At 46.8% G+C, this 13,910-nt stretch overlaps 2 protein-coding genes across 6 annotated transcripts in view; one reads left to right on the top strand and one right to left on the bottom strand.

Annotated features, from left to right (window-relative positions):
* The first annotated feature begins 1,264 nt into the window (after nucleotides 1-1,264).
* SFT2D3 (SFT2 domain containing 3) lies at nucleotides 1,265-2,948 on the top strand. The gene has a single exon (XM_060016992.1). The coding sequence runs from the start codon at nucleotides 1,776-1,778 to the stop codon at nucleotides 2,430-2,432; it is 657 nt and encodes a 218-aa protein (XP_059872975.1). The 5' UTR covers nucleotides 1,265-1,775; the 3' UTR covers nucleotides 2,433-2,948.
* A 1,316-nt stretch (nucleotides 2,949-4,264) lies between these two features.
* Nucleotides 4,265-13,910, bottom strand: part of WDR33 (WD repeat domain 33) — a 105,254-nt gene continuing 95,608 nt past the window's right edge. For 3 of the 5 annotated variants that reach the window (XM_060016985.1, XM_060016984.1, XM_060016991.1), the window contains 4 exons: nucleotides 9,781-9,944; nucleotides 9,580-9,672; nucleotides 8,512-8,727; nucleotides 4,265-6,600 (listed from right to left, as the gene is read on the bottom strand). In XM_060016985.1, coding sequence (XP_059872968.1) covers nucleotides 6,424-6,600; nucleotides 8,512-8,727; nucleotides 9,580-9,672; nucleotides 9,781-9,944 — 650 coding nt within the window. In that variant the 3' untranslated portion in view covers nucleotides 4,265-6,423. The remainder of the gene's footprint in view (nucleotides 6,601-8,511; nucleotides 8,728-9,579; nucleotides 9,673-9,780; nucleotides 9,945-13,910) is intronic. The other 2 variants (XM_060016987.1, XM_060016986.1) reach the window with 2 other exon arrangements.

The following is a 13,910-nucleotide window of genomic DNA, read 5'->3' on the forward strand; positions in this document are numbered from 1 at the left end:
CCAGGAAAACAGAGAGTATTAAGGGGAATTTAATGCGGGAAACAGGTTACACAGGTAACAGGAAGACTGAAAAGTCAGAGACGACAACAGCAGAAAGCCATTAATATCAACCTTTCCATAGAAGAGAGAACAAAGGGGTGTTACCAGCCTATCAGCAGGAGTTGCCCAGGGGAAGCCAGTACAGCCAAAAGCGGCAGACACGGGGGAAATATCCTGGGTTCACCTCCTGCAGTGCCTCCAAAGCCAGGGATACCGGAAACAGCCTAGAGTGGTCAGCCCTGCCTTCCACTCCCAGTACTTCTGGGGCAAGTAAGCCGAACACTTGTACAAGAGTAGACTGCTGTATTATTTAACTGTATCGCACTTTACAGTACAAAAGGACTTCCATGCCATCATGTTCACGTTCACAACAGGCATTTATAAAGTCTAGCAAAATAGGTTTTTCAACCAATGGCTTCTACATCTACAAAAGAAGTATCTACAGGGGACTTCCCTGGTGGTGCAGTGGTTAAGACTCCGCGCTCCCAATGCAGGGGTCCCAGGTTCAACCCCTGGTCGGGGAGCTAGATCCCACACACATGCTGCAATTAAAAGTTCGCATGCCACAACTAAGGGGCCAGCAAGGGAGCCTGCAAGCCACAACCAAGGAGCCCGACTGCTGCAGCTAAGACTCGGCACAACCAAATAAATAAATAATTTTTTTAAAAAAAAGTATCTACAAAGCCTTTCAGGCAGCTTTACTGTACACAAATTGATAACTGTGTCAATCTGGTCAACATCTGTTTGTGTGCTTTTGCAGCAGCCTTCCAGGCCCCAGGAAAAGGGAGATAGAAGAGAACCTGTCCTCAGCTGCTGGCACTGCCTTAAACCAATAAACTTTCACAACTAGAACAGATGAGAACTCAGAAAAAGTGCACCTAAGCGGAATAGGAGTGAACAGCAGGAGGTGCAGCTTGATCCAACGTCCGGGAATGGGAATTAGGTAGAAACCAGAGGGGGATGAAGCCCTGGCAGAGACCCGGAAAGTTGTGACCTACGTGACCACTGGCTGAAGAACTTCAAGGAGGCTCTGAAAAAGAGCGGGGCTGTGGGAGCTACCTCAGAACACCCAGAAGTGCGAGGAGCATGGTAAGGCGGGCCAAGGATACATGATAAGGGGCCTGAAAGACTCAAGAATATTTCCAGGCCTCTGCTGAAACGGGGAAGAGAAAAGAAGCAAACTGGTGGGAGTGGGGGGGTTAACTCTTCTTCACCTCTGTAGCTTTCCCAAAGAAACCACCTAAGACCTGCAGTCTGAGCTTCTAAAAACATTGAATTCATTGACATAGATTAGCATGGTTTTAAGAAATATGTAGATCCCGTGAACCCTTTCCCCATTTTCCCCCAATAGCAACATCTTGAAAAGCTGTAACACAGTATCACAAGATACTGACATCCATAAGGTCAAGACACGTTAAGTTTCCTTCAAGTTCTTTTATAACCACACCGACTCACGCCCCCCAACTAACTTTTAATGCTGCCATGATTTATCCAGGCCCTCATAGCGCCTACACCGGACACAGGACAAGGTCCGGGGCTGGGAGGGTAAACGCACAGGGACCAGCAGAGTCCCAAGCCCCGGGTCCAGCGGAGGCAGCTGAAGGAGCGGAGCCGCAGGCCCCGCCCCTTCCGCCAAGGCCGACCAACAGCCGACCGGAGCCGAGCCGCTTCCAACGGCGACCGAGCAAAACCGGAAGTGGGCGGCAGCCCTCCCCTTCCCGGACACCCCGCCCAAGATGGCGGACCTCCACCGCCAACTGCAGGAGTATCTGGCGCAGGGGAAAGCGGGCGGGCCGGCAGCCGCCGAGCCGCTCCTCGACGCGGGAGAGGCAGAGGAGCCCACGGCCGGGGCCGGGCCGGCGGGGGCGTGGCTCGGCCGCGCGGGCCTGCGCTGGACGTGGGCGCGGAACTCCGCGGAGCCGACGACGGCGGCGGGACCGACGTGCATGCCGAGCGTGACGCGCGCTCAGCGGCTGGCGGCGAGCGGCGTGTGCCTGCTGCTGGCCGCGCTCTGCTTCGGCCTGGCCGCACTCTACGCCCCAGTGTTGCTGTTGCGCGCCCGCAAGTTCGCGCTGCTGTGGTCGCTGGGCTCGGTGCTGGCGCTAGCGGGCGGCACGCTCCTGCGAGGCGGTGCGGCGTGCGGACGCCTGCTGCGCGGCGAGGAGGCGCCGTCGCGGCCCGCGCTGCTCTACGTGGCCGCGCTGGGCGCTACGCTGTACGCGGCGCTGGGTCTGCGCAGCACGTTGCTCACGGCGCTGGGCGCCTGCGCGCAGGTGGCTGCGCTGCTCGCCGTGCTGTTGGGTTTGCTGCCTCGCGGCGCGGGCACCGCGCTGCGCATGGCGCTTCGGCGCCTGGGACCGGGCGCCACCCTCACCAAGGCGCTCCCCGTGTGAGAGGCCTGGGGCCCGCGCCGTCGGAAAGGACGCAGAGTCCGCCCCCGGGACGCGCCGTCGGGAGACCACACGGAGCCGGCCCAGGGGCCCAGCGCTCGCCATGCCAAGGACTGCGCCCGCCTTTCCCAGAGCGCGCGGGGCAAAGGCTGCTCCTTTACTGTGCCAGCGAAATCTGTAAACTGAGCAGCAGTTGTAAAACTGAGACATGAGCTGTTTCGGAAGCTCCTCAAGTTCAGCGTTTTGTGCTATACTCAGCAGCAAGTGCTATGAGAACTAAATTTTGTCCTTGAGTTGGTGACATACTGTGAAGCATTTATGATAAATTGCTTTTGCGTTAATCGTGGTCTTAGTTTACACTCAGTTGAAAAAGAAAAAGAACACTAGCTCTTCCGTTTTAATTAACTGCCCTTATTACTTTTCTCAGACTTTTGTTCCACGTTTTGTCACTTTAAAAAATCTAGTGGTAGACTGTAGTAGCTTAGCTACAGTAAACTTGTTCTCTTCGGCTCTTGGAAATTATTTTTCCGTATTCTTCAATGTGAGTGGATCCATAAGAGTTACTAAAATAAATACTGACTTTAGCCACCGGAATTTTTAAAAGTACTTTAGTTAAGATGGTTTATCTCAGTTTTTTCTTTTAGTGGAGTTGTAAACATGGTACCTTATAAAATTAAAGGAAAATTGATTCTGTATTAGATGAGGAAAGCGATGGACCAAGAAGCGTCCTGTAAGAAATACCCAGTAAGGTGCGTGTAAACGCTGTGAGAGGTCCGTGGGCAGAACTGGGCTAGGGGACTCCTGGGAGACACATGATTCTACGTGCGGTTTCCCTATTTGATGGAAACCATGGATTTCTACAAGGCCTAATTTTTTTCATTCCTAATTTTATGATCTGCTTTTTAACTATAATTTACACTTTACAGTCTGATCTTCATGCAATGTAAGATGCTTTTCACATCTAATTGCCAAATTTCCTTCGTTTTAGGTTTAGCACTTAATTTTGTTTAGGACCTTCTTACTTACCTTAATTTATTGCCAGAAAGTATGGGCTCAATATTCTGAGGAGTCCAGAAAACTACATGTTTTGTCACTAGCTGTATATTAACTAGGAAGTAAACTATTTAAAATGTTTAAATCCTACGCCAGTGGTTCTCCGTTCACATGAGAATTACTTGACGACTCAAACCTCAGATCAGCTCAGTCTGTCTCTGCGGGGCTGGGGGTGGGAGCCATGCATCAGCATTTTTTTTGAGCTCTCCAGATGATTCCTTTTCCAGCTAAGGTTGTGAACCACTTTTCTGTATGTTGGATTGCACGATTTGAAAATAATTGTCTCCTGGGGCTGGATTCCAGTGTTGCCGAAACTGGGTGTCAGGCAGCAGTCGAGCCTTGCCCCTTTGTCCAACCTCAAAATTTAGATTTTTATCAGTGTCCTAAGCCCTGCTCCAAGAAGTGGACACTAAAGTGGCCAACATCCACACTGTAGACTTACCCCAACCCCCCATATTCTCTAAGAATGCTCCCTTGTTCCCCTCTCAGTAAATAGGGTTACCTACCTCAAGAGGAACAACCAAGGGGGTGTTTGTAAAGGCAAATCCACTGTTTCGGGGGAGTGGTTTTTTTGACTGGAAAACTTGTACCATTGGCTGCTCTTTCTACCCCCTTGTTAAATCTGCATTCTAGTTCTAAATTTCTCTACAGTTTGCATGGCTGAAGATTTCACAGTGTTGACTTTTATGTTCATGCTACTGTATTTTTAAAAACTGTTTTCCCAACATTTTTTCAAGAATTCACTGTTTGGAAATCTAAGCTTTAATAAAATTCAAAGCACAACATCTGGTATGTGTTTTGACAGTGATACTTTAAAATGCATCACCTACTAAGTAATGCATTGCTAAGTAATTAATGAATATGTAATGCTGAGTTTTCAGTTTTCTCTAAATGAATTCATTCTCAAAATGTGATCTGGTTATCTGCTTACTGAGGTTCTGTGTTTTTCAAGTTAAAGCCTTGGAATGTTATGATAAAGTTCTTACCACATAAATCTCAGAAAAAAGGAGCCTAAATCTCTGTATGGATTTGCTCTCTGGATCCCTTTTTAGCTTCTTAGAATTTGATTACAACTTCAAAATTTTTAAGCTATACCAGTGGAGGGCAAATAAAGAATATCCTCAGGGCTTCCCTGGTGGCGCAGTGGTTGAGAGTCCGCCTGCCCATGCAGGGGACACGGGTTCGTGCCCCGGTCCGGGAGGATCCCACATGCCGCGGAGCGGCTGGGCCCGTGAGCCATGGCCGCTGAGCCTGCGCGTCCGGAGCCTGTGCTCCGCAACGGGAGAGTGAGAGGCCCGCGTACCACACACACAAAAAGAATATCCTCAAACCTAAAGCAATCCTGAGTCTCCTAAACATGTGTTTAGAGCAAAGTGCTGATCAATAGGATGTTTTAAATCGCAAAGTAAAGAGAAAATCTCTTGTAGTCTCTAGGTTCTAACACCCTAAAAAAGCAGTGTGTGTGGTGTCAACATTTTATCTGCAGAGATAACGTAGCACTTACCATTTTTTACATTAATGGAGAATCAGTTACGAGTTTTTTTATATACTCTCCAACTATGTCAGTATCCCTTTCCTAAGCAAGTACTGACACTTTCCAGCACCACTAAATTTGTCAAGGAAACTTTTCTCCTATGCCAAACTGAAGCTGGCAAAGTAATGAGACGTTAGGGTGGCCACAGGACAGTCCTTTGAATAATAAAAGGTTTCTTTTTATAAAAACAAAGTAAGGGGTCAGTATAGAAAGTATGCTGGGGTTATCTCAAACTGAACTTTTGGCTTTCAATTCAAACTGGGCCAAATGTTCCATTTATTTAAAACTAAAGGAACTTGTTGTGGATGAGAACTTCCTGGCTTACTTTAAGTTGGAACAATCCTCTGCCTTAAGCACTGGTGTTTCCACATAGCTAGTGTGGAAGAGGAAGAAATTATTTAAGTTTTGCACAACTGTTTTAAGAGATATTTTGATCCATTCCTTTTCAACTTAGAACCATTTGTGAAATGATTTACAGTATTCAGAAGGTATGTGTAGTTGATTTCTCGTTTATGTCAAGTTCCTCTCTTCAGAAAAAGGCAATGCAAGTCTACGGTGTGATTACTAGGAGATGCAGCCAAGGAAGACCCCTACTTGGACATCCAGATTTTTTTTTTCCTCTGGTGTATAATTTTCCATCTGCCAGAGTAGATCTAACTAATTATAAGGCTTTGAATCTACTTCAAACCTTTTTATAGTTTTGAAGTATTTTTCATGCTACTACAAAAATAAGTGTGACAGAAGGGCTAGATAAGAACTTGTTTAAAAACAAAAAGTTCACAGGTGACTTTAGATGACTTAGAGATTCCCATCAAGTATGCTCACAAATATAAGCAATAATTGTACCCCCCTCAGCAGACCAGATGCAATGGAAGCTAAGGGTTTCCTTAAGGCAAGCACTTGACGACTAGTTGTTTTCTGTTAATTCTTGCGTAAATCACATTCTGTATTCATACAAAAACAACTTTTTCTCTGACAAACTGTACATATAGAAACAAATTTCCAATTGGACATGAACTTAAATTTGTGGAGGTTCCATGTCTTGTGACACTTTAAAAAAAAAAAGAAAAAAAAAATTCCAGCTCTTATCTTCACAAGCCCACATGGGATTTAGGGCAGTGTGGGTGGACAGGACAAAACAAGGCCAGCTACTCTGGGTAGCCAGCTACTCTGGGTAGCCAGCTACTCTGGCAGCAGTCTCTTCACCTTGAAGACATCAGGGGCTCCTGGGATTCAGCTGCCCCAGAAAGAGTTCAGGGCTACACGGTGCAGGTTTCCTTTTGTTTCTCTTGGAAAGTCCACAGAAGTTCTTAAATACTGTCCAGAGAGGCCGAGGGGTACTGAGCCCCAACTTCTACCGACCCCTTCCACCCCCCCTTGAAGCTCCTCGCCTTGGCGGGCCAGAGTTCATGTTACTCCCTCTACCCCAGTTACTGCCACTCCGGCCCCCTCTAGAAGGGGTACCACTGCCTGGAGGGCCCCCAAAAGGTTCATCTCTGTGGTATCCATCATGGTGATCTCCATCCAAGGAGCTGGAACGTCCGGACTTTGGCACTCTCTGAGAAGGTCCGGGGCCCCCTCGGCCTGAAACAAAATAATGGTTTTACATGTGACTTTTTTTTTTCCATCAGAGACTGTTAACAACTCCTGGTACAAACTTTTACTCTATGATGACAGACAGTGGAACACTTCTTTTTAAAAAAAAAAACACCAGAGTTCTGAGGACATGAGCACAGCCCTCAGAGCACTGAAAGCTGTGCCTCTGCTTTTCTGGACCACCATCTCACTCCTGCCCTGTCTTGTGGCTGCGCACCCCTCAGCCTCACCTACACACGTGTTCCCCGCGGCTATGACGGAACTGACAGGGAGCCAAGAGATAAACACGGAGCACCTCCTGGAGGTCACCGATCACATGGACCATGCCTACAGTCCATGAGATGTGTATCTTCACCCTCCTACGCCACCAGGGGTATTCCAGGGGAAGGTTTGAAAAGCACTGACTTAACATTGGAAGCAACTAAGAAATACAAACTGTTGATGACGTTAATTATTACAATTGCTCTAACCAGGATAAGTGTTTACTATGATTATCCTACAACTATATAGCACTTTTGATTTCCTTTTAAATAATGAGATAAAACATTTCTTGAAAAACAAAAGCACAAAAAGGAAAACACTGGCTTTTAGTGATTCTCCCAGGGATACTGTTATTTGTATCAGACTTAGACACACAAACCTCTAGGTATCTTAATGATTTTTAAGATTCTGACCTTTAAGATTTTTTGTCTTGAGATGATCGGATTTGGACACATCTCCCATAATGCATTATCAGAAGACTACTGCCAACTTCGTCTTAAATTTTTGAATGGAATTTGAATCCAGCTAAGACAAGGAGGTGAGGAAAGCTAGCCAAAATAGCCAAAGGCATTTTGGCTTCTTTTCTTACAAAGCTCAGCCTAGGTACCCTGGCTGAGTACCACCTGAAGGTACCTTGGCAGAGAATTTGTCAGCTAGGACATCATTTCCACACTAGCCACGTGGCCTCAGCCCTGGACCTACAAAGGTGTCCCCAGTGCCCACCCCAACCGGCAACAAAATGAGCACTTGGGTGGGGGGATCTACTGGTGACACGAGGTAATTTCTGAGGGCTTTGCACTGAGAAGAACGGAACTACCGAGAACAAAAGGCAGAACTTTGTAATGAAGGGACTACAGCCACGAGGCAGGTGAACTGAGGAGTGGAGCACAGGTTGAGGCACACAGGCAGTCTTTCCAGCAGCCTCCAAAGTACACCACATGTGCAACGGCCCAGCCCAACCTGAGACCACAGCTGTAGTTAGCATTTGGTGGCTACTGCTCTGGGCTAAAAGTCAGCGCTGCCTCTAAAATAAAGGTCCAAAGTTTCAAGTAGTAGAAATAATCCACTGCTCCCCTGAAAAGAAAACCCCTTCCAGACCATATTCCCCAAAGTCTTTGTGACTCTGGGCATAAGCCAAATTCTTCCTGGGTTCAGACTCCAAAAAAAAAAAAAACCACAGAACCTGAGAGAGGACAATTCTTTCTGCCACTGGGGACACCCTTCAAGGTATCAGAGCAGCCACTACCAGAGAGCACAGCTGCCAATTAGAGCAAGAGTCTCACAGATCAGCAGAGAAAGTACTGGGGCAATCTGAAAGAGAGCTGGAGTGGAAAGTGTGAACAAACCAGAGATTCCTGGAAGCAAGAGGAGGAGAACTGCGTAGAGGCTGAGCTTGCAGTCACCCACTGAGAGCTCCAACTGGCTGTACCGCAGCTAGGAACATGTGCCTTTGCACAGTCTAAGCCCTGGAGGGTAGAGTGGAGAAAGGACCCCCAGTACCCCAGTCGGGGACAGACAGAACAGGCATACACTGGGATGGGGCTGGCCCGGAGATGAGGCTCCCCGTGACACCTGCAGCCTTCTCGGCAGGGCTGTGGCATCCGTAGCTCCTGAGCTGAAATCACCGGCCTCACTTACCTTTGCCTCCTCGATCCTCAGAAGGACCCCCTGGGGCTTCCATTTCTCTATGCTCAGAGGTTCCTGGCCCATCATGCCAGGGGCGCTTTCGGGGTGGTAGGGATGCCATGTCCATGCCTTGGAGAGAAGAGGACCGTTCTCTGCTAGCTGGGGAATGACCGTCGTGAGGGGGATGGTCAGGGCGGGGAGCATCACGGAAATGTTCATGACCTGGCCCTAATATAGAGAACACAGATCCAGAAGGCTAGGAATCTAACCATCTCATTATATCAAAGTACAGTGTGGCTAAAAGCAGACAGGAATTGCACTGTTAAGAATAAGTGGCAACTCCAACTACTGAGCCTGCGCGTCTGGAGCCTGTGCTCCGCAACGAGAGAGGCCGCGATAGTGAGAGGCCCGCGCACCGGGATGAAGAGTGGCCCCCGCTCGCCGCAACTAGAGAAAGCCCTGGCGCAGAAACGAAGACCCAACACAGCCAGAAATAAATTAATTAATTAATTAAAAAAAAAAGAATAAGTGGCAACTCAAAAACCAATACTCACTCATGCAAGAAACATTTCCTGAACACCTAGTCACATCATGAGTACACAAAAAGGGTCAAGATTAGAAATAAACATGCCTCCTGAAATAAGAGGAGGCAGGGAAGGGCCAGAAAAGTGGTTCTCAGACTTTTTAGTTTCAGAGTGTCTTTACACTCTTAAAAATTACTGAGGATCCCAAAGAGAATTCATTTATGAGAGTTCTAACAACATTTGCCATATCAGAAATGAAGACTGAGAAAACTTTAGTTCATTTAACTGTACTTTCCCAAAACGAAACAATTTAGTGAAAAGAGTGGTATTTAGACAAATCTCTTTAATATCTGGCTCAGTAGGAAAAAGCTGGGCTCTCCCATCTGCTCCTGCATTCAGTCTACACTGTGGGTTGAAGATGTGGGTTGAAGACAATGCGGCCTGCCACGGAGAGGTGAGTCGCTAAAGAGAGAACCCAGTGGACCCCTGGGAGAGTCCTCAGACCACACTCTGTGAACTGTGGAACCCTAAGCCACACGCAGCTCTACTGCCTTACCTGGCTCTCTATTTCCATCCCAGGAGTCTGGTTTCCGACCTCCTTCAAAGCGAGGGAACTCATCAGGAGTGGGAAGTAAACCCTTCCTTCCTCCTACACAATAGAACACAGCAACGCAGCACTCACAGACTATTTCAGGGGTGTCCACAACAACCTACCTCTCCACCCCTGTCCTTCCCACACCCGGGGTTCTCAGCTCACCTCGTGGGGTACCCCGACCTCGACCTCTGAGATCTCTTCCTCGGGCTGTTTCATCAGAAGCATCAAAATTCTCCTCTGGTCCAAAGTCTTCGGGACCAGGAAAACCATCCCTTCCTCTGGGGGGAGCACGGCCCTCATGTCTCGGGGGGGCTCCTCGTCTGAAGCTGTTAGGGAAAAACAACAGAATATCCACCTAATGGAATACCTTGTAGTCCTCAGTTCATGTTTCAAAGAAGCATAATGATGTGAGAAAATATGATACAATGTTAAATGGGAGAAGAACAAAATAAAAGTATGTATTTTTTAAAGTACCCATTTTACAATCCCAATATGGCACATAAAAACAGGCAGGAGGGAAAAGCACCAGAATGTAGGGTTATTTTAATTTTGTTTTAGGCTTTGAGGAATAATAGCAGTGAGCATTTTTTAGGTGCTTAGTTCATGCCAAGTGCTTTACATGTACTATTTCATTTCATTTTATCCTCACAACCACCTTATGAAACGGACACTATTACTTCCCTGGCAGTCCAGTGGTTAAGACTCCGTGCTTCCATGGCAGGGGGCACGGGTTCGATCCCTGATCAGGGAACTAAGATCCTGCATGCCATGCAGCACAGCAAAAAATAGAAAGGAAAAAAAAAAAGAAAAGAAACTGACACTACTATTCTACCCATGTGTACATTGGGGCTCAGACAGGTTAAGTCATTTACTTAAGGACTCACAGTAAGTGTTGGGATTTGAACTCAGCCAGTCTTGACACCCAGCCCAGGCTCTTTACCATTGCCTCTCAAATACTTTCCATATTACCATTTATGTTTTTATAATGACTATTACTTATATAATCAGAAAAAGGGGGGGCACAGATTCATGCCTGCTAACTGTACCCAACTTGTTTTGGGGCATCTGCTCTGCCATCTGCCCCGGCCCACCTCTACTCAGGGGCAGGCCTGGTGGCCATGAACTTCACCAGTGGCCCCAGCCCACAGCTGACTGGTGTACTGGTAGGGCCTCTGGCTTATGGGTAGCCCACCCGCTGGCAAGCTGGCAACCTGGTGCCTGGGCTGGTGGACAATTTCACCACCTCTCAGAAATTCTGGAACTGGGAAACTAAGTCATCCAGGAGTGTTACTGAAGCAGGACCATTAATGAGGGGGTGCCAGAGCTGTAGCAGAAGCCTGTGGGGAAGCAGGAACAGGGGCCTGCCAGCAGGAAAGGTGTGTGAACACCCAAGAGAGGCCATGGAAACTGGAGAAAGGATCAGAAGGGGGAAAGGGGCTGGGCCATCTGCATGAACTGCCTGCTCGTGGCTTCCTCTCATGCCAGGCCTTCTGCTTTTTCCTGAGTTTCCACTCAGTTATATTTTACTCCAACATTTTATTTCGAAAAATTTCAAACTTACAGTAAAGATGGAAGTATAGAGCAACAAATGCCCATACATCCTTCACTGCGATTAATCAGTTCTTAAGATTCTGCCACATGAGCCTTTGTCTTTTCTCCATCCATCTATTTATAAATTCATTTTCTAAACCATTTCAAAACCAGTTGTGACATGATGCTTCACCCCTAAATCCTTCAGTAAATTTCTTTAAGAACAAGGACTTTCTCCTACATAATAACACTACTATCACTCTAAATAACATGTAATATTATTTAATATACAGTCCAACTTGAATTTCTCCAATTGTCCTCAAAACGTCTTTTACAGTTGTCTTTATAGATTTCAGTCATCATCACACACTATTATTTAGTGGTCACGTCTCTTCGGTCTACCTTAATCTAGAACAGTCCCCCCACCCCACCCCTCCTGCATTTTATCTTTCATGACCTCGACTTTACTTTTTTTTTTTTAATTTTTACTGAGATAGGCCCCAACATTTTTGAAGGATCCATCCTTCAAAACGGCTCGTTTTACAGAACGTTCCACAATTTGAATTCATGTGATTGCTTCCTCATGATTAGATTCAGGTAAAACACTTCTGGCAAAACGTCTTACACCTTCACAGTGATGCCAGTCTGTCTCATTGTTTACGATGCAAAAGTGGTATGGCAACAAAACTTCATTGTTGCAAAGGTACATTTTCTCCTTTGCAATTAAGTAATCTGTAGGGTGATACTTTGGCAGCATGGGTGATTCTCCACAATCTTTTTACTCAGTGGCTTTTAGCATCCCCACTGATGATCCTTGCCTGAATCAACTATGACACTGGGTGTTAAAAGAAGTGATTTTCTAATTCTATCACTCCTCCTCCATTTATAACTTGGTGTTTTACTGTAAAAAGAGCTTTCCTTTATTCACTCCACCGTTCCAGCTACTAGCTACCTTTTTAATACCCTTCTTGTCCTGAGGTAACTTAATGAGCCATGCTCCTGCAAGCAAAGGGGGTATGACCCAGACGCTGGCTGAAATAACCACCTAAGGTGAGGGTGGAACTGACACGGGGAGGTAAGTGGAGCAGGGAGAGTATCAGCAGAGGGCGCTGTTCCCCCGAGAGGGATTCAGGGGAGACTCCCCACACGTGGCAGGACTCTTTTCTTGTCCAGGCAGCCATTATACAACTGCCCTAGCTACAAAAGGACAGGGGGAGTCTAATGTGCCCTAATTAGAAAACAGTTCCTGTTATGGACTAAATGTTTGCGTCCCCTCCACCAAATTCATATGCTGAAGCCCCATCCCCCAAGGTGACTTTGGAAATGGGCCTTTGAGAGCTATTTAGGTTAGATGAGGTTCTCAGCACGGGGCCCCATGATGGGCTTAGATAAGAAGAGATACCAACAAGAGCTTGCTCACTCTCTTTCCATCATGCAAGGACAAAGGAAGATGGTGGCTGTCTGCAGGCCAGGAAAAGAAGTCTCACCAGAAACCCACCCTGCTAGACCTTGATCTGGGACTTCTAGCCTCCAGTACTGTGAGAAAATTGATTTCTGTTGTTTAAGCCCCCCAGTCCGTGGTATTTGTTATGGCAGCCCAAGCTGAGTAGCACACCTCCTAATGAACTGAACCCTGTCAAATACATCTCCCCCTTTAACAGACTCATTTATTCAACAGTTACTGAGAACCTACAGGGCGTCACCACTACTGCTCTAGTTTCTGAGGACCTGCCTTCAGGAAGCTACCGTGCTTCTGGGAGATACAAGTAATACAGAAATAAGTATACCACTTAATGTCAAGCAGTGCTAAGTGCTATGCAGAACTATAAAGCAGGGTAAAATAAAGGAACAGGAGGAGAGATCTAAGTGGAGTGAGCCACAAGCATCTGGGAGCCTGTGCTCCAGGCAGAGGAAAAAGCAGGCACAACGTGAACAGGACACGTTTGGCACACCTGAAGAGGAGCACAAGCTGGACACAGCACAAGAGTCTAGGTGTGGGTCTGTCACTGACAGATGAAATATGACAAACCGAAGCACAGTAAAATCTGAGACTTTGCACAGGATGCAGAGAGTCAAGAACTCAATGAAAGTTATGTTGATGCCAAAGCCATTGGAAATGAGGTTCCTGCAGACTTGTGAACACTTGGGATGTCATTAAGAGAGCTCTTAAATCTTTTTATTAAAAACTCCCCTCTGAGAGCTGCTTCCTTTAACCCCTCTAGTTCACCCTCCCTGGCCATTTTATCAGCCACTCTTTTCTAACACCCACCGTGAGAACGGAGATCGCCAACCCTTACTTCAATTACCTGCAAGCGACAGTCATGAGAAGTATGATGGGAAAAGAAGACACAAGAGAGAGGACTGAGGCAGGAAAGGCAGGAGTGCTGGACAGCACAGCTTGGGCACTGCAGTCGGATGGCCCAGGCCTGAAGCTGCTCTTACACTTACCACCTATGGGACCTTCCAAAGTCAAGAAACTGCACTGACTCTCCATGTCATCCCTTATCTGTAAATGCTGACGGTAGCACCTATCTCACAACTCACTCTAGCAGTTAAGCGAAGTAACATCTGGCACAAGGTAAATACTCAATTATTATATCACTGATTACTCTGAGTCTCACTTGAGATTTCACTAATTCTTGTTTTTTTCTCCCTACTACTTCTATTCCTTTCGTTACCCCAAGCAAGTTGAGTGTTCAAGCCTGACCTCAACCTAATTTAACAGCAAGATTATTTTTCAGTTTGATTGGATTTTGTTAAGA

The sequence above is a fragment of the Delphinus delphis genome, chromosome 7, assembly GCF_949987515.2.
Source record: "Delphinus delphis chromosome 7, mDelDel1.2, whole genome shotgun sequence".
In the NCBI taxonomy this organism is placed as follows: domain Eukaryota; kingdom Metazoa; phylum Chordata; class Mammalia; order Artiodactyla; family Delphinidae; genus Delphinus; species Delphinus delphis.

Coding starts and splice junctions, on each gene's coding strand:
- SFT2D3 (XM_060016992.1), top strand. CDS start 1,776: ATGGCGGACCTCCACCGCCAACTGCAGGAGTATCTGGCGCAGGGGAAA.